Source organism: Juglans regia, chromosome 1, assembly GCF_001411555.2.
Source record: "Juglans regia cultivar Chandler chromosome 1, Walnut 2.0, whole genome shotgun sequence".
Classification (NCBI taxonomy): Eukaryota; Viridiplantae; Streptophyta; class Magnoliopsida; order Fagales; family Juglandaceae; genus Juglans; species Juglans regia.
This window is the reverse complement of record NC_049901.1, coordinates 6,131,309-6,151,943: the sequence shown is the minus strand read 5'-3', so window position 1 is coordinate 6,151,943 and position 20,635 is coordinate 6,131,309. Positions and strand designations below refer to the sequence as shown.

At 34.5% G+C, this 20,635-nt stretch overlaps 2 protein-coding genes across 3 annotated transcripts in view; both read left to right on the top strand.

Moving 5' to 3' along the window:
* The first annotated feature begins 242 nt into the window (after nucleotides 1-242).
* LOC108988012 (tRNA threonylcarbamoyladenosine dehydratase) lies at nucleotides 243-10,100 on the top strand. Of its 2 annotated transcripts, XR_001995607.2 has the most exons (12): nucleotides 243-445; nucleotides 1,094-1,137; nucleotides 1,869-1,983; nucleotides 2,764-2,911; nucleotides 3,208-3,420; nucleotides 4,015-4,149; nucleotides 5,002-5,136; nucleotides 5,377-5,592; nucleotides 5,955-6,079; nucleotides 8,366-8,438; nucleotides 8,641-8,698; nucleotides 9,802-9,820. XR_001995607.2 is itself a non-coding variant. In XM_018961094.2 (11 exons), the coding sequence occupies exons 1-11, from the start codon at nucleotides 357-359 to the stop codon at nucleotides 9,916-9,918; spliced, it is 1,395 nt and encodes a 464-aa protein (XP_018816639.1). In that variant the 5' UTR covers nucleotides 244-356; the 3' UTR covers nucleotides 9,919-10,100. The 2 variants fall into 2 exon arrangements, 1 of the variants encoding a protein (XP_018816639.1); XM_018961094.2 differs by lacking the exon at nucleotides 8,366-8,438 and having other exon boundaries at nucleotides 244-445; nucleotides 9,802-10,100.
* A 905-nt stretch (nucleotides 10,101-11,005) lies between these two features.
* Nucleotides 11,006-20,635, top strand: part of LOC108988011 (nicastrin) — a 30,018-nt gene continuing 20,388 nt past the window's right edge. The window contains exons 1-8 of the mRNA XM_018961092.2: nucleotides 11,006-11,292; nucleotides 11,706-11,819; nucleotides 11,921-12,035; nucleotides 16,601-16,683; nucleotides 16,817-16,893; nucleotides 17,294-17,371; nucleotides 17,785-17,856; nucleotides 17,978-18,051. Coding sequence (XP_018816637.1) covers nucleotides 11,229-11,292; nucleotides 11,706-11,819; nucleotides 11,921-12,035; nucleotides 16,601-16,683; nucleotides 16,817-16,893; nucleotides 17,294-17,371; nucleotides 17,785-17,856; nucleotides 17,978-18,051 — 677 coding nt within the window. The 5' untranslated portion in view covers nucleotides 11,006-11,228. The remainder of the gene's footprint in view (nucleotides 11,293-11,705; nucleotides 11,820-11,920; nucleotides 12,036-16,600; nucleotides 16,684-16,816; nucleotides 16,894-17,293; nucleotides 17,372-17,784; nucleotides 17,857-17,977; nucleotides 18,052-20,635) is intronic.

Sequence of the window (20,635 nt, the reverse complement as noted above, 5' to 3'; positions counted from 1 at the left end):
TTTATGAAATCTGCCCCACCTGAAACAACTTCACGTCCAGATTAAGCTTGGTTTGTTTTCACAAATATCATCATCTCATCATTATAATTTTTTAATTTTTATATAAAATAAAATAAATAATTTAACATTTGTAAATACTAAAATAAAAATTATATTAAAAATATATATTCAAACAAAACTATCAATTTTTATTTCAACTAATTTCAACTTATTTTATTTCATCGGTATAACGCTCCAGTGGCCCAAACCCAATCAAAACCACCCACTCTCACTTCCAACTTTCCAAGTTCCAGATTCGCTGAATCTGTTTGGGACCCGAGGAAGGCGAAGGATTAGAAAAGAAAGGGAGAGTGAAAATGGAGAGAGTGAAATATCTGGCGTTGGTGGGAGCTGGAGTGCTTTTGGGCTCTGTTTCTACCATCTTTCTTCTAAAGCTTCTTCCAAGGCGAGTCTTTATCTTTCTCCGCTTCGCGGCCATTTTCTTTTCAATTCTGTCATTTCCTCATCGATAGACGAACAATCGCGCTCTGTTTGGTTGCCGAGAAAGACCAGGGAAATAAAGACAAACCTAATCAGCCGAAATGTCTTAAAACAAAACATAGAAACTTGTTTCAGTTCCTTTCCTTCAGCTTCCTAGGTTAACCAAACACATAATCATACAACTTATATATATTTAATATCGTTTTCGAGAATTAGAACTTCGTAAAGCTACCTATATGATTTGTTTGATTACTGAAAACAGTTCGTAAACGCTATTAGATTTTTTATTTCTCAGACAGCAAAATCTTCGCTCAACTATGGCTAATAGAACGTTTTGGATTCCTGAATGTTATCGTTCATCATTAAAAGAAAGAAAATCATAAGAAATTGTTCTAGAAATCTCCTTGCTCTTTTTCTTTTAATCCATTGACGCAGGTTTTCTGTAATTGGGACAGCCATTCAGAACATTGAACTCACAGCATGGAACTTCTGAGCTAAACAGACCATCAAAACTAGAAAAGATTAATAAATTTGATTTATTATGCAAAATCTGTTGTTGTTTTTGGCTGAGGTTAAATTGTACTGTACTGGCATTTATTGTATATCTTTGCAGAAGGGTGGCAAGACAATGCACGAAAAAGGCAATTGAAATCCATGGTAAGTGATCTATCAAGATTTATTCAAGAGGAAAACTTCTAGAAATTGAACTGCTTATTTTTCTGCTCAAGATGCTTTTTTTCCCTATCCCGATTAAACTCAAATGTGTTTGTCCTCTGTATAACAATAGATGCAAAAGGAAGGTTGGAAATTATAATAGATATAAAATGTAGAGCCACCATGCACTCAGATATTCCCGTCAAATATTCTTAATGGTTGCCTTAATGCTGCATTGGCATGTATTGAAACACGTATCTCTAAATGTATTTCTAAGATCTGCAATCTGGGTTATGAGGCCTGCTATGTTGTATTCTAACACCATTGTGAAGTTTATAGTCGATGTAAGAAATTTACGGAAGTATAAGTAGAAAGTAAAGATGTAAAATTAAAGACCTTATAATTATGTCCTTAATGCTTGCCAAAAGTTAGAGGAGTGTAAGGATATTTTCTTAAACAATTTATGAAATTTAAATAGTTCCAATGCTCTCTGTATTCCTTGGTGCTGCTCAAGGCAGCAATAATTATAGCTTAAGTTGTAATGCTAGAATTATTTTCATGCAATATTCGTCGAAATTTCCAACACGTTCCCTCAATTCTCACATCTTGTAGTGGAGTAGAGTGCAGTTGCCATTTAAAAATTGATTGATTTAATCTTTCATACACGGTTTTGATTAGTGATTTCATCGACTAACCAACTCGATATGTGTAATTATTATAAAAATTTATGTAAGATAAAGGACTTGTATCTGGGAATGCTAAAGCCTACACAGTTGCTGGGAATCAGAATGGTAGGGTGGCTGGTTTAGACCTTCTAAAAGACGAGATAGTTTCCGAACAATTGACCAGGTACTACATGTGTCACAAGTTAAGTGATTAATGAGTTTTTTCCCCTTGAATATGTGTCCCTAAAATATTTTCAGCCTGATTTTTTAGAGTGGGCTTTCAATACATGTGTGATACTCTAATTAGGTTATTCTCATGTATATTCCCTGTGTACTTGGGCTTTGCCTACTTCTATGAATAAAACTTATTGATTAGCTATAAAAAAAAAAAAAAAATTACATGTGTGATCTTTTCGTTGATTTTATTATATGGGAACCACGCTAGGGTAGTTATGACCAATAGAATTGGCCTTTTCTGCTTCTATATTTTATTTAAGTGGACAGTTGTAGGAAAAGATTGTGTTTACGTAGATGTCATGTTATAGAATGTCTTACATATTTTAGGTGCGAAGAAAATCTTCTTGATTTTAACCAACTTTACTTAGGCACTGAAAGATTAGTATGCTGAGCAAGCTTTAATTAATTTTATCTTAAAATTATTGCTGGAAATTTTTTACTATATATCTTAACTAAATGGACCCCTTTTTGCTCATTTATTTAGTAAATGATTTATTCAAAATATTTTACTCTTTGTGTTCATATTTATTTTCTTTCGAAAATATAATAATACATATATGCAGCTAAGGCCTTAGAGTCTATGTTTTTGTGTTGGGGCCTGGAGTGCAGGGGTCAGGGGTCTTTCTCAAAATCTCTCTGTTTTCTTCTTAGGTGCAAGTCATTTTTCATGTAGCTTTTTTTTAAGAAAAAACCACAATTAAAGTTGTTACTTCCTTGCTATTATTAGGAACATTCAATTCTTTGGCCTTAAGTCTCAACAGAAAGTGACTGCATCTTATGTTGTGGTCATTGGTCTTGGAGGGGTTGGCAGTCATGCTGCATCTATGCTTTTGAGATCAGGCGTTGGTAGGCTTCTCCTCGTGGACTTTGACCAGGTATGTTCGCTGTTTACTTTTACTGTGCCTCTCAGAGCCTTTTGGTTTGCTTTTCTTTTTAGTGTTTGTGGTCTCTGATTGTGTTTGAGGCCTCTCTAATATGTCACTTGGTTCATTTGCTATTACAAAATAGTCTCTCTTAACTCTTAAGTAGGCTAGGTAGTGATATCAGCCCATGATTGGTAGCATAAAAAAGATAGAAAGATTACTAATTTCTGCTTTCAAATTACATTTATTAGAATTTGTTCAATTTTTGTCATAAAATACATGTACTCATTCATTAATTGCATGAGAAGGTATCACTTTCATCGCTTAACCGACACGCTGTTGCAACAAGAGCAGATGTTGGCATTCCAAAAGCCCAGTGCCTCAAAGAGCATTTCCTGTCAATCTTCCCAGAGTGCCATGTAGATGCAAGAGTGCTATTATATGATGCATCTTCAGAAGAAGAAATTCTTTCAGGAAACCCTGATTATGTGTTGGACTGCATCGATAATATCGATACAAAGGTAAATTTTCTTGCCTATACCTTATGTTAACTTGTCATAAATTTACCTTTTCCAGCACAAGTAGTACAACAATTGAATACTCAAATAATTTAGTAATCAACTATGGTCATTTTCTCAAACACGAAGGAAAAAGCTGTAGAAAATAAGATCATTGGGTTTGTAGTTTTATCGAATAATTCAGTAATCAACTTGTCATGAAGCATCCATGATGGATCATGGGTAAATGAGGTTGAGATTCCTTTGAAGAATTTCTTACCTACAAAAAAAAAACATTTAAGAGTGTTGCTATAGATTTTTCATGACCTTTGATTGCAAGAATGGCTTGAAATGCATGTGAGAATTACGCGAACAGGATGTTAGACAGCCACAAAATTTGTTTTGCTGATGAAACTACTGAATCTCTTGACAACTGAAATATTTGTTCCACCCCCTTATCATTATTATTCACTGTGTACTTGGGGCTATGCCTATCATTATTTAATAAAATCTTTTACTTATAAAAAAAAATTATTATTCACTGTTGTATTCCAAATATAAGTTTTGGTATTAATCAATTTTTAATTTTGAATCTGTTTGATCCATTATATGTAATAGGTGGCACTTCTTGCTGCATGTGTGCGTAGGGGTCTTAAGGTTCTATCAGCTACAGGAGCTGGTGCGAGAGCTGATCCCACAAGAATACGTGTTGCAGATTTGAAAGAGTCAACAAATGACCCACTATCTCGAGCTGTAAGGATTTTTGCTTCTCCTCGTTACAAAGTTTTAATCTGTATGAAGGTTTTGAATATGCTCATCTTTCTTGCTTTTGCATGACTATGTTGCATAAAATATGCCCATTTCTAAATTGTGGGTATTAATTTCTTCTGCATTGTAGCACTCTAGATATTCTAAATCTCAGATGTATACCTAAAATATGCATTGGTTTGTGTGAGTTTTATCTTTTGTCAATTTGGTCCATGAAGTCCAAATTTGGTCAATTTAGTCCTTAAAGCTTTAATTTATAGTTTAGTGTAACACTTTCATCTAAATCTATTAGTAATCACTCAAGGAGATATTTTGCCCAAACAATTATAAAAGAATAAAGAAGAATAAAAGTAATTAAACACATCTTCAAAAAAGAAAAAAGAAAAAAAAAGAAGAGAAGCCTGAACACCTCTCTTCTTGGTCTCTCATCCTCTGATGCTGATTCTGTCCTCCAACCCCCTCTTTCTAGCCTTTAATGCTGTGGAGTTGATGTGCACTTCAAATAATCATGTCAGTCCTTGATTGCACCTACTATTTGTTTCCCCCCAACATCATTCATCAAGTTCTTTTTTGTTTTCTCCCCAAGTTTTTGGATGACATATGACTTTGATCAGTAGACTTTATTTCTATTAAATGGCTATTAACGTATTTAGGAAGTCGCATAATGGGACATGCTATTTTTTTGTTGGTACACAGCTTATATCCAGGTATCACCATATTGGCATGGAACCAGCTTGTGCCTTCATCTATTAAACATGTGAAGTGGACATGCTTTTGATTGGGCTTATTCTTTGCATTGAGCATATGAGTCCTTATTCCAAACATTCTTTATTTCAGGTGAGACACCGATTGAGGAAAGATTATGGCATTGATGGTGGTATTCCCGTTGTGTTTTCATTAGAGAAACCTAAGGCAAAACTTCTTCCATTTAAGGGACCAAGCGGAGAAGAAGAAAATCCCTCAGACTATCAGGTACAGATATTTCCTTGTTAGTTTGAAGTATTGATTATAATTATTATCATTATTCCTGTGTACTTGGGCTCTACCTAGTTTCTTGATAAATATACTACTACTACTACTAGTGATTATTTATTGAGATATTGTAAAATACGCCCAAAAAGAAATTTATATAATGCATGCTCTTTCATTTTTCCTCAGCCAAAAAATATATTCCCTACTTATAGACATTCTAACTTCTTATCCTTATTTCAGATAGTTCCAGGGTTTAGGGTTCGCATAATACCCGTTTTAGGTACCATCCCTGCAATTTTCGGACAGGTTATGGCCTCCTATGTTGTGACACAACTAGCAGGGTTACAAGTTCAAACAGAGCCTATTGTAAATTTTGACATGGATCATTACAGGATGCTTCATCAACGCCTTATTGAGCATGAGGAGTCATTGTATGGCACAGCCATGGAAGTTGAGGTTTGAAGTTTTCGTTGATAAGTTTATTGCTAAAAGTAGCTCTTTAGATGTTATTTTTTCCACTGGTTCTCTGGAGCAGAAGTTACATATTTTGTTTTTTTGTTTTCCCTTTCCTGAGAGGGTAATTTAGGTTTTGTTCTTTTATACCTTATCTGCACTTGGGTTAGTGAACCCCCCCCTCTCTCTCGCCTTATTATAATTGCAAAATTTGTCTGATCATATAGTTTGTCATGATAGGTAGATACATTTCATCTACCTGGGATGAATCCCTAACGTCACCCTAGGGCCTACACCTGTTATTCAAGGTGGGAGGAGATGCTTTTCAGCTCAGTAATTGCATGTAATCTTTTGCCCTTTTATAGGTTGATGTTGAAGAAGTGATGTACGTTGCAAAAGAGTTGTGGCATGGACGAAGTGTGAGAGAGCAGTCTGCAAAAGATGTCGGGCGTGGAATGTGGCGATCTGTTAATGAGTTAATGCTTGTGAGGTATAGGGTTGCATTTATATTGGATATGATTTGACCATTTGGCATTCATACTTCCCAAGGTGATTGTTCAGTTCTTAGGTCTGTACCCTGCCTCGAATTTGGGGAAAAAGGTTAAATAAAATACCATACTGAGGTTATAAAACTAGTCTTTTGAGGTATGAGATTTGTAGTCAAGTCAGCAAACAGTGCCTAATATCTAAATTAGATTGGCTTGACCACCTCTTTTTTTTCTACCATCATCTCTTATAAGGGCCGTTTCTTTAGTTCATTCACTTGTCATCATGTCTTCTCTCACAGTCACTGCCATACCTCCTTTCTCTTCTCTCTCTCTCTCTCTCTCAGTTCTATTTTGACGAGTCTCTTTGACTTTGTGGCACCTCTGAGCTGTTTGGTGCAGTTTGATTCTTTCTGTATATCATCTAACCATAAACCATATTTGATACAGAAATGCTTTGGGACCCAAATTTGTGTCCCAAATGGGATTTTTTTTTATTATTATTATTTTTACTTAGTGATTAAGGAAGTGTTTTTTATTGATGTTATGAATTTTTTATTTTTTTTGAAAATGTTTATGATGATTAAAAAAATACATGAAAAAAAGGAAAAGAAAATAAAAAAGTAAAATACATTCGGTAGACAGTTAGGGGTGAGTTCGGTCCAGTCCGGTCCGGTCTTGGGCCATTTTATGGACCGGACCGGACCTATTCGGTCCAAGAATTGTCCACCCTAGACCGGACCGAGTCACATATAGGACCGGTCCGGTCCGGTCCATTTCGGTCCGGTCCGGTCTAGAGTCGGTCCAGTCGGTCTGGACATGTCTAAAATGGGCCATTCAGCCCATCTAAATTTGATTTTTTTTTGGCCCAATTTCAATTTTTTTCGGCCCACTTCAAATTTTGTACATTTTTTTTAGCTAAAACTACTAAAAAAAGCTTGATCTTGAAAAATACAATGATAAAAAAAAAAAACTATTCTATATAAAAAACTAAAAAAACCCAAATATTATGCTATTAGCCTAGTAGGTATATATAGTTATAACTTATAACTTTTAGTGATATTAATACTATACTATTATACAAATATTATGCTATAATACTATAACTTTTATAATATGCTATTAAATTATTAATACTATTATACTATAACTCTTATATGAGTAAAGTTATTATAACTTATAATAGTTATATAGTTGGTACTTACTACTTAGTATAATATATTATATAATACTTATATTATCCTAAATAACTATTGACTATATCAATACTAAATTACTAATAGTAATAGTAATATATATTATAATGATATAGTGATACTAATACTATATATTATATAATAATACATTAATACTATAGACTTATAGTGATTAGTTATTATGAATCATGAATCCATGATTACTTGATTAGTATAAGTTATAACTATATAATATTATTAGTATTAGACTATTAGTAAATAGTAATATACTAATATTAGTTATAGTGATTTAGTAATTAGTACAAGTTATAACTATATTATAATATTTATATTATAATGATATAGTAATACTAATACTAGATATTATATAATAATACATTAATACTATAGGCTTATAGTGATTAGTTATTATGAATCCATGATTAGTATAAGTTATAACTATATTATAATATGAGTATAACTATAACTATAGTCATAGACTCTTACTCTATATTAGACTATTAGTATTTTTTTTTATATACCATATTAGAGTATAGAAGACTAGAAGTAAAGTCTAGACTATTAGTATAAAATTATAAATATTAGTATTAGACTATTAGTTAATAATTATTTAATGGTGAGTTAGTGATATGTTAAATGAGAATTATATAATTAATATATATATTTTTTTTCAATTTTAATTCGGTTCGGTCCGGTCCGAAAAACCCATAGACTGTGGACCGGACCGAATTAAGTCGGTCCTATAAAATTTGGACCGAGACCGACCGGTACCATTCTCGGTCCGGTCCGGACCGACCGAATATCACCCCTCCGTAGACTCATTCGGGCCACTTTTTTGGTGGCTGTAGCAGGGTTCTATTTGATAATTTTCTTCAAGCTGTAGCATAGCTATAAGCTCAAGTTATTTAAACTAGATTATTGTCCCAGCAAAAATGATTTCACTTTGAGTTTTATGACGCGTTGTATGTATGTCAGTACCTCGGATTAGATGTAAGTGGTGGTGAATGGGATCTTACATTGTTTGGGATGAAGAATTTTTTATTATTTATAATGATTCCAAGGAACTTCAAGTGTAACATTGGCTCATCTTTTTAGCGTATAGACTCGATGTAACGACTCAATGACAGACAGCTTCAGCCCCATTTGGGCCGATACTCTAAAAGGCTAGGTAAGGTTACGATTGAATCCCCTTGGAATATTTGAAATTGTAAGAACTTCTCCCTCCCAAGTAATGTGGATCCCATTCACCTCCCTTTTAATAAATCCGTGGTATTACATGCTATTTCTCTCATCAAATTTGATGTTGCCTTGACAGTGAATATGTGCTTTTGTCACTGACATTTTTGTGCTTGGTTCTATCATTTCTTTAGGTGGGATCGGGCAAAGCCAGCATCTGTGTCAAACTTAATTTTATTAAAGTTTAAAGAGGTATCTCTCATTAATTGACTTTCTATCAAATGAACGAATGCTAACGATACTCTTCCAAGCTGCCACTAAATTATTTGAACTTTGGAATTGATTCAAAGGAAGTGCCAGTTGCTACTCATCGAAAAAGAGAGAAAATGCTCGTCCTTGCTATGTTTACCTTGCAATTATTTTTCTCTCATATCACTGCATATATCAAGATTTTTATCTTCTTGGAAATATAGAAGTTGAAAGCCACAATGAACTGTTAAAACTCATAGGTGCTTAAATAACCTTTATTTTTGGAGTTATTCTGTTGGTGGATGGCTTATTGAGTTAAGCTTAGGCTGCTTTTGGATGTTGAGTTGAGCTCAGCTAATCTCAGTTCTTTATGAATAGTAATGAGTTGAGTAGTAGAGGGAGTTATGTGGGGCCCATCTAAACTGAGTTTAAAGTGTGTTTGGATGTTAAGATGAGTTTAGTACTTTTTATGAGAAATTGAAAAAGGTTTTGGGTCTCATGTATAAAGATGTGTTAAGTTGAAAAAGGTTGTAGGTCCTACGTGTAAGGAGCTTTTGAGTTGAGATGAGTCTAGTAATTTGAGAGTTGAGTGTTTGAATGTTAGATTTAGTTTAAAATTAGATTGAGCTCAGCTGAGTCTTGCAACCAAACGTAGCCTCACTCATCATATCTGGGATTGATAAAGATCACTGCAATGTTCAATACTTTAAAAATCCTGTTCAATGCCCTGCTTTAGCTATCTACAAATATGAAGTATTGGCTTCTATCAGCTACAAACCATGAAGCAATTTGGGCTTTTTAAACCTTCAATGTATTTTTCCTGTTCTCCTTAATATACTTAGTACTTTCTGAATGTAACAATTCATTTTCATTTTCTCCATTCAACCTCTCAATTCCATAATGCTTCAATGGTAATTGCAGTTGTACCATTGAAAGTGGCGATTAGATAGGTGAACTATGGTGGTGACAATTAAATCTATTGGTCAATATCAGAAAGATTGTATTGTTGTGCCTATTATTACATTGACATTTGTTCTGCACATATTTTCCTCCCTGGATTCACCTCACTTTAGATCATCTCTAATGGCTCTTTTTTGACTAATTAGGCTGATGAGCATGAGTCAAGGACACTTGACGATATCAAAGAAAGCGAACCGGAGTTTTTTACGAGGGTGACATCTGTGCTGAAGCGAGCTGAAATAGACTTTGGTTTGCAAACATAGGGGATTTTTCTTTTTTCTTTTTTCTTTTTAGGGTTTTGATTGAAGAAGTCAATTTGACCCCATTTATCTGCAATAGTTCAGCACTTTGATTTTTACTTTTTTAGAGGTTTGGGTGTATTTTCTACAGGGCTATTCAAATAGAAATGCTTAGAAGGTCGAAGTATGAGTTTTTTCCTTCTTCATTGTTTTTTTTCCTGATCTTTCATCTGTAGCAGTAAATGTTTTATCTATTTACTTTTTTTTTTTTTTAAATATCTATTTACTTATTTCTTTGATAAAGATATCTTACTCGAGGTAACTTGTAATATCCTTTTAGTCGCTTTTATATGTTGCTAGCTCCACTCGTTGTACACTTCTGCGAGCTGGGTAAAAGCTTAGCTCAGGGGTTAATTGAACCTTCTGATTGAAATCTTCTCTCCCAACCAAAAATAGTTATGCAGAATGGGAAAGTGGATTCACTATGATTTAAACTCAACTATTTTCTTGTATTATCGTTCTCTTTTTGGGGTTTTATTTGCAATTAATTTGGTCAAATGAAACAGTCAGTAGTGACGATATTCGGCAGACTTTGCCAAAAGTTAACGTTCATTGACCATTTTTTCGATAATTTTTGATTTGCTCTGTATTATTTGGAATATGGTTTATTTTGAGGATTCTCACGCTGCCCCCTGTAGGCCTGTATTATCAGTTTTATTTAATGGAGAGTTGTTTAGGAAAAAATAGAAGAGAACTAAAGCATGTAATTTAATGAGGTGAAGTTATATAGCTCATTGACAAACTCACAACAGCTTCTCGTAATTTCAATAAGAGTTCAAGAAATTAAGTTATTTTTGCTTTGCCATTCAAATTTGCGTTTTTTTAATCGGTAACTTTGCCATTCAAATATACTTTAGAAAAGTTTACTTTTTTATTTATTGTTTTGTTAGAATAAAGAAAGATGACAGATATGTTTTATTTTTAAATTTAATATATAACGGAGTATATATATATATATATATATATATATGAATATAGTGCCATCCTAAATTGGGGACTGTGTGTTTTATTTTCATAAAAGTGATCAATAATCAACCCGATCCATTTTCAGATTGGTAGATAACCGAGTAGAGCAATGGTCGGAAGTAGGATCCGTTTTCTCCTCGTTTGGAAATTCAATCCGTCCACTTAGGTCCCTCTCTGCTGCTTCAAAGTACAGAAAACGTCCGTTAGACGCGAGAGAGAGAGAGAGAGAGAGAGCGCAACCTGCAAAAAGACGTCCATGGTTTAGGGCTTCGTAGTTCGTAAGGCGTAATCGAAGTGACTAATACGCTATGGCCATCAAGTTTCCTTATCTTCTTTTGCTCTTCAACTTTCATCTTCGCCTCTCTGTCTCCGGTGAGTTCTCTCCTCAACTTCTCGGATCCTCTACTTTTTTTTCCTATTTTTCAATAAGCCTACCGTTACTAATATCTCTTTGCTTCGATGCTTTTGGTTGATTAATAGGACTATTTCTTGGTAGAGTTTTGACTTTACCCTCCTGTATGCATTTGAATTGTTTTTCTTTAGATAAAATGGTGTATGCAGGTTTAGATTAACAGGTACTGCCTTGCATTTGAAAACTGCAGGAAGGCCAAACCAATCTATACACGATTAGCTTTTATATGTGTCTCTCTACCTACCCATAATACTTCTTCCTTTTTTCACTATACCGTGCTCACCTCTCTCTCTCTCTCTCTCTCTCTCCCCATCCAGTTGATATTCTTTATTCGTATCTTCTTGAAATGTTAATCTTAACTTCGATACTTCAGGACAGTTGAACTCTATGGAGTCAGTTCCTGATCTCCAAAAGTCAATGTACAAGTTCATTGATGGATATCCTTGTGTACGGCTACTCAATCTTTCTGGGGTTATTGGTTGTTCAAGTAAGTTCTTCTAAATGATTTCTCCATAGTGTATTTCATGAAATCAAAATAATCATGTATTTGAGATTTGGTCGATTCTTTTCTTTCTAATTTATCTTTAGATCCTGGACGGGAAATGGTTGTGGCTCCGATTGTAAGGTACAAAAATACTATAGCGCTGTCTCAGTCATCTGCAGTTTTGGTGTCATCGGATGAACTTCAAAGTTTCTTATCCAGGCACGTTATTTATTTGCTCTGTTCCTTTCGTTGTTCTTTAATGGAGGAGTGATTTATCCTTCTTTTTCTTCCTTATATATCTTTTTCCAGATGCGTGCTTTAACTGTTTTTGTCTCTCTAGTAAGTCACAAGTATGATGAAATATGTTGTATACTTCATGTGTACTTGAGCTATGCATAATTATGTGGATTAATAAATTTTCTTACTTATCAAAAAAGAAGTATGATGAAATATGTTGTTATGAGTTAGAGATGAACTTTTGCTAAAAAAATTAGTATGTATCCAACAGTGTGTATCCTTTACTAATTACACCTCCGACGCTTTAAATGAATTCTAAAAGAATTCTCTTGAAAGAAAATCTATCCTGGTGGGCAGGTACAGAGCAAAAACTACCTCTAGAACACCTAAAAAAAATAACTAAGTCTTTAGGGAACTTTACATTTGTCCTCTATACTGTTGTAGAAATGGGATTCTCACTCTGGCGTCCACTATCTACAAAGATAAAAAGGGAGACTTGCTTTTTTTATTTTTTTTTGATCAGTAAAAAAAACTTTATTGCTCAAAGAATAGGCCTAGCCCAATATATTCATTAGGAAGCCTTGGCTAAGAGGGCACAAGAGAGACAAGAAAATCATGAAGGGCCATGCCATTGAAATCAACAGCAATGTCCCAAGCACAAAGAGTGCTATAAAATAATGCTAACAATTCCTCTAACGATCTCTCCTTGTCTTCAAACGTCCGCGCATTACATTCCTGCCACAAGCACCACATGATTCACATTGGAATCATCTTCCAGACCACTTTAATCTGATGCATACCTCCAATGTTTGGCTAGCTGGCCAACGCTGCCACCACATTCTCCGGCATAACCCAAGCCAACTCTACTCTACTAAGCACCTCATTCCATAAAGCCCTTGCTGTCTCACAATGCAATAAAAGATGATCTACCAACTCTTCCCCTCCCCTACACATACAACACCAATCTACTATGATAACCCCCTGTTTCCTCAAATTGTCGGTAGTGAGTATCTTGCCCAATGATGCTGTCCACACGAAGAAAGCAGCTTTGGGGGGCGCCTTGTATCAGGGACACTTACTCTATAGGACAAGGAATATAAATTGCCAGGGAAGTCTTTTTTTTCCCCTCTTTGAACCTCTCTCTCTCTCTCTCTCTCTCTCTAGGTAAAAGATTTTATTCATACTAATAGAACTATAGGCATATCCCCATAGGAAGTGTACTAGAGGAAACACCTAATTGAGACAAAAAAATAAATAGAAGACAATTATGAAAATTTAACCCATTGAAATCAATAGATTTAGCCCATAGGAATGACGTATTATAAAGAGTAATTTAATCTCCTCTAGCAAGCGTTTCCTATCTTCAAAGTTCCGGTCGTTCAGTTCCTTCCATATGCACTATAGAATGAAAATAGGAACAACCTCTCAGACTGCTACAATATGTGGATTACTGTAAAGGCATCTCCAACTGGACATAAGTGACAACCCTTCTCAGTTGTTTTTTCAGTCTTGTGATTCCCTAACTCCAACCACTCCAAGATTCTTCTCTTTGACAATCTCTCTCTTTTGTCCTTCTTTGTAAGTCATTACTACTGTAACATTATCAAGACAAAGGAGATTTTGACTCCACTCATAGTTCATATTGTTTCATGGTTGATCCCTTAGAGCACTCTCATTGGATTAGCTAAAAGTTAAATTCAATGAGAATTTAGCTATTGAACCATAAAATGTATCACATTGGAATAGCTATATTCTAAATATTTGGAATATAGCTACAGTAACTTCTAAAGTTATTTCCAAATTTGAAAGACACTGTTTATTCATTAAATCCATTTTATATCATTTGTTTCTCTCTCTCGAGGTCTCCATCAATGTCTTTCTAGTTTATATTTTTAATCCATAATTTAATTAGAATATGATTACTAATTAATATATAATATTATGAATAGTAAAATATGATAAAATAAAATAATTTCATAATTAAAAAAATTAAAATATTTTTGAAATTGATATATTAATTTGAGTTAGTGATACATTGATTTAATAAGAATATGATTATTAATTAATATATAATAGGTAGAATAGTAAAATATGATAAAATAAAATAAATTAATAATTAAAAAAATTAAATATTTTTGAAATTATTAGTTATTTATTACTATATAATAAATAAATATATAATTTAATGTGGAGATTTGATGTGAATAATTAAAATCAAATTTATCTTATATTATTTTATTATTATATAATGAAAAAATAGCTATTCCAATGTGGAGATTTATGTGAATGGAATAGCTAAAAGTCAAATTTCTCTTACATTCATAAAAAATGTCCTTTAACTTTAGCTAATCCAATGAGAGTGGTCTTACAATTTAGTTTTTTCCCCCTTAAATTTTGTTTAAATTTGGAGATGTACATAATTTGTTTGCCTACTTCTGATAAGAAACCTAGTCATTCATATTTTAATTTGTAAAATGTGTAAGTATATACATAGATAAAGGAGTATGTGGTGATAATGGACAACTTTTGTTTTTCATCTGTCTTCTTCCTCTTTTTTTTTTTTTTTTTGGGGGGGGGGTGTTATGAAGAGTTTGAATCTACTTGTGAACTAATAACTTAGTGGATATCTATAGATCATGTATTTTACTATATGTACATAATTTGTTTGCCTACTTCTGATAAGAAACCTAGTCATTCATATTTTAATTTGTAAAATGTGTAAGTATATTGTAACGCCCCAATAAAAAGTCCAAACCACATGGCCTATACTCTAAAAAGACTAGTTAATGATACAATTAGAGTCTCATTAGAACCTTATAAAGAGTAAGAACTTCTCATTCCCAAGCAATGTGAGATCCCATACACCACCTACCCTCTTATCCATATTATATAGGGTATCACAATCTACCCCCCTTAAATGTCCAACGTCCTCGTCGGGCCTGTCCATTATAGGTGGCACGGATCAAGTCCCACATTTATGGTTGAGATAGGCTCTGATACTATTTGTAACAGCTCAATGAAAAGCCCAAACCACATGGCCTATAATCCAAAAGGACTAGTCAATGATACAATTGGAGTCTCATTAGAACCTTATAAAGAGTAAGAACTTCTCATTCCCAAACAATGTGAGATCCCATACACCACCTACCCTCTTATCCATATCATATGGGGTATCACATATATACATAGATAAATGAGTATATGGTGATAATGGACAACTTTTGTTTTTCATCTGTCTCCTTGTTTTTTTTTTTTTTTTTTTGGGTGGGGGGGAGGGGGTTGATTATGAAGAGTTTGAATCTACTTGTGAACTAATAGCTTAGTGGATATCTATACATCATGTATTTTACTATATGAAGTTGCATTCCTGTATTTATTAACTTGTATTTTTTTTTATTGAAAATATTCTTGAGGAAAATAAATTGTCTATTTTTTTTAGACCTTGAAAATAATTTTCTAATGTTGGGCCACACTAAAAAAGTAATATCTTAAAGCCAGAAAACCACAAAAAATATGGAGCAGTTGTGGTTGTGGTGGCTAAGATGGTGGGACGAGTGGAACATTAAGGGGTTGGGACAAAGGTTGTGGTGGTGGAGCAGAGGAGAACAGGTGGTGGTGGAAGGTGGTGATGTGGAGTCATCTTGAAATGCCCCAATGGAAGGCTCAAACGACTTGGCCTGTACTCCAAATGGACTGATCAATGATACAATTGGAGCTCCATTAGAACCATTATAAAGAGTAATAACTTCTCATTCCAAAGCAATGTGGAAACCCATACACCACCTACCTTATCCTCTTATCATATAGGATATCATAATCTTCCCTCCCTTAAATTCCCAAAGTCCTCGTCGGGCCAGTCCATCGTAAGTAGCACGGCTCAAGTCCCACATTTCTGGCTGGGATAAGCTCTGATACCATTTGTAATACTCCAATAGAAGACCCAAACCACATGACCTATACTCCAAAAGGACTAGTCAATAATACAATTGGAGCCCCATTGGAACCATTATAAAGAGCAAGAACTTCTCATTCCCAAGCAATGTAGGATCCCATATACCACTTACCTTACCCTCTTATCATATGGGGTATTACACATCTATGGTAATCAATGAAGTCAATAAGATTTTTATGGCTCCACATGCATTCATTTTGTTCTGGACACGGAAGTTCAATAAAATAGAGGTTCAATAAAATAGTTACTAGCCTTCTATTGCATTTAGAAAACACTTGGAAATCTTATTACAAGCTAATTGAGTACATCATGCATCGTTTGGAATGTATTTCTTGCATCTTTTTATTGTTTGATTAGGATAATGTTTGTGATTTCAAATATTATTCATTGAAAATGTAAGGAAAATTATTTATACAGTCCTATAGTGTGCAAGACCCACGCAGTCCCTTTAAAAAAAGTGAGTCACATCTCGGGAACAAAATGAAAAACTCACTCTTTCATGATGGGCCCCACTTTTTATAAAGAGACTGTGCGAGGCTTGCACATCCCAGAGCTACATCTACCATTACTCTTTAGACATCTGTTTATGTTTCAGAATATGGCATGATTCAAGCTTTGCTGGTAATATTGCTGGTGTCATTGTGGAATCGGAAAATGAATTTCAAAATAAGTCAAAAGGTAAATGCTTTTATTTTTTATCCTCCTTGCTTTGAGAATTCTTTTCCCACTTGTAAGAAAAATTCTCAAAGCTAGGTGGATGCAGGAAAATTCTTTTCTTGCTGCTGAAATTCACATTTTCTTTCACTTGTAGGATTCTCTCCTGCTGGAAAGTTTCCACTGGCTGAATTTGCTCCTTACCAAAATACCAGCTATGAGTGGAACCCAATTGTATGCTACGAATTTGTAGTCTTATGGATTTCTTAAACTTTTGGAATGTTTGTTGATGTTTGGTCATTTATTCTGCTATGCAATGAGCCACCTATTGTGGGATAAAAATCTGAATGATTTTAGTAATAGGTAGTGACAGTAATCAGAACCAACTTAAAAGCTCAAGTTGTTTTGTCACTGCATGGTGGGGATGTGTAGCATAGTTTGGTGGTGGATAATCAATACGAATTTTTTAATCCCTAAACTAATCAAAATAAGCATCCAATTGGTTTTTAGCTATTTTCATTTTGCTGTATGCAAAACTATTGACTGAACTGAAAGTTGGTATAGCTTAAGATATAGGACACCCTTTTTCACATTCTGTTTGACAACCTGAAGCTTCGTCATTTTGGATTTGCAGGGATCTGGTATAATGTGGAATGCTTATGATTTTCCTGTATTCTTACTCTCTGAGAGTAGCACTTTGACCCTGCAGGAGGTATGTACTGCTTGAATTTTCCAATGTGGTCTATCAGTAGTTCACACACTTGATAGCCTTCTATGGTGATTGTTCTGTTTGTTATGAGAAGTGAGAAAAAGTTTCTCAGGTAGGTGTTATTGTCTTGATACCACTGCATGCAGATTTGGGACATTTGTGAATTTGTGAATTGTTTAGTCAGTTATGGCTGCTCGACATGAAAACTTTTACTGATATTTGTTATCAGTAAGATGCCCTAAAAGTTTGGAGTCTGACAGAATAAGTGCTGATATTTAGTTTATTTTATGTACATAGTGAGAGAAATGATCGAGCCATTGAAATTTCATGGATCGTTGTTGGTTTTTTTGTTGGCCGGATCAGATTATAGTGCCAATCTGAATATTTATGTTATATGCTGTCATTTGTTCATACAGGCAGCTAACAAGAACGAGAAGAACAAGAAGGCTTATATTGCTGACGTGGCTGAGTTTAATCTAGTGATGCAGGTATCTGATTCTTATTCTTTAATATGATCTTAATTAGTGACATTTAATAATTAGAAAGGCAGGTTGCAAGCTTGTTGTGATTGACTTGTTATTGAATTTTAATACACTTGTCTTGGATTAGACAACGAAAGCTGGAACTCATGATTCAGAAACTTGTCTAAAAGAGGAGACTTGTCTTCCATTAGGTGGATACAGGTGAGTTCTTCTGGAATTGTTCGTTCTGATATTACTATTTCACTACTCAATTAATGGGCATGTTGGTCTGTAGATTTTAAGGTTTTTAATGGTGTAACTATTGTGGTGATTATATATGGTTTGAATATCGCGGTGGTTATATATGGTTTCTATTCAAGCATGTCAATTCCTTTTACCTTCCACAAAAGCACACCGGGATGTTTTAAAATAAATGTTATAAAAATATGAAAAATCCCATGTTATTAACAAAAGGATACTCGTAGAATGTGGAGATTCTTTAGTAAAAACAGATTTTGTCTGGCCTTTTTTTCTTTCAAAAAAAGAAAGGACACACTAAGTGAATATTGATTGATTAGTATGCCATATATTGAAATGTTGATGTGGAAGGAGGAAACACTTTGGATTCCAAGTAAGTCTTCGGACTTTTTTTTCCCGGATAAGTCCTTATTCAAAGCGCAGAGATCCTAGAGAGAAGTATGCCCCTTGATGAAAGTATTGTGTCCTAGTTTCTAACACCGTTTTAGTCTATTAGCAAGACGTTTGGAGATGATTTTATAAACACTACCCACTAAACTGATAGGATGAAAATACTTAATATCCGATCCCCTAATGCTTTGGGGATAAGGGGGATAAACGTACGATTGAGGCTCTTGAACTTTCCTTGAGCATGGAACTTGCTTGGGCATTATCACCATTCAAGGCTCTCACAAGCTCCTATACCTTGCCCTCCTAAAAGGCCTTCGTTCTAGCTACATAGCTTCCTATACACCATTAGAATCGAAATTAATGCCATTAATGCCTCGTTTGGATATTGAGATGAGATGAGAAATCCGTGAATAGTAGTGAAAGAGTTTGTGAATAGTAGTGAAATGGTTTGAGTTAAGATGTTTTATGGGGTTTTGGAAAATGAGAAAGAAAAAGTTGAATAAAAATATTATAAAGTTAAAATATTGTTAGAATATAATTTTTTAATATTAGTTTTAAGATTTGAAAAAGGTGAATTATTTTTTGTGTTTTGTTTGGAAGTTTGGGAAAACTGTAATGATTAGGTAATGATTAGATGAAAAAATTAAGATTGAAATTGAAAAGTATGTGTGTTTGAGTGGTATTTGGATGTTGATATGAGATGAAATGAGAATAGATGAAATGGATGAGATGAGACTATTTCATCATCCAAACTGGGCCTAAAGTTTGGCCTCCAGCTAAGCAGTTTAGAGTATAAACGTTGTAGGACTGCAGAATATGCTCCATGCTCTAAATTAATAGAAGAAAGCGCACACTAATACTTTTTTTTTATAAGTAAGAGATAAATTTTATTGATATTAATGAAATAGGTATAGCCCGTGTATACACAGGAAGTATACAAAAGAACACCTAGATACATTCTATGAACGGAAGATTGAAGACAAGAAATCATGAACATTGTTCCCATTTAGTACAATAGTTGAAAACCAAAGCATTAAAGTGTGTACAAAATTTTTTTGAAGTTCTACCATTGTACGCTCCTTATCTTCAAAACAATGCTTATTCCTTTCCGACCAAATACACCACATGATGCACAACGGAATCATCTTCTACACTATCGCCACTTGAGGACATCCTTGAATCTTCTTCCAACAGCCCAACAAATCCACCACCCTCGATGGCATTACCCAAGCAACGTCCACCCTTCTAAAGGTCTCATCCCACAATACCCTTGTCACTTCACAATGCAATAAGAGGTGATCCACTGATTCTCCATTCTTTTTACACATATAACACCAATCCATCACAACGCACCCCCTTTTCCTCAAGTTGTCCATGGTCAAAATCTTCCCAAGGGCAGCAGTCCATACAAAGAAAACTACTTTAGAAGGCACACGAGACCTCCAAATATTCTTCCAAGGGAAGGGAACGCTAGCTTGTGATGTCAATTTTGTACGCCCTGACTGTATATTTCTTGCTATCATTGGACCTCTCCACTGCATTCTATCCCCCTATGCCATAAGATGTTCCATGGAGTATATTAATCTGAAAAAATCTGCAACGGTGGGTAATTCCCAATCGTGTAGATCCCTATTAAAAAAGATATTCCACTGGTGAGAGCCATGGGAAAATACCCACACATTCGCCATTGAAGCATCCCTGTTAGTTGTAATACGATATAGAGCTGGAAAGGCACTATCAAGAGCGCAATCTCTGCACCACACATCCCGCCAAAACCTGATTCTAGTACCCTCTCCGGCCACAAAACGGAAATGTTTTTCAAAACATGGCCATCCCCCCCTTTAGAATTTCCATAAGCCCACACCATAACCCCAAAAAAAAGCCTTCCGTGTCTAGAGTCAATAATTTCCTTCCACAACGACTCCCCCTCCAAGTGGTATCTCCATAAGCATTTCCCCAATAAAGCTTTTTTGAAGGTTCTCAAGTTGCACTCCCAAGCCCCCATTCGAAATTGGGGAACATATTGTGTTCCATTTAACAATATGGAATTTCTTTTCCTCCCCCAAACCCCCCCGATAAAAACGCTTGAAAGAGTTTGATCCTATTCGCTTCCCCTTCAGGCATAAGAAACAAAGATAAAAAATAGGTGGAGAGATTA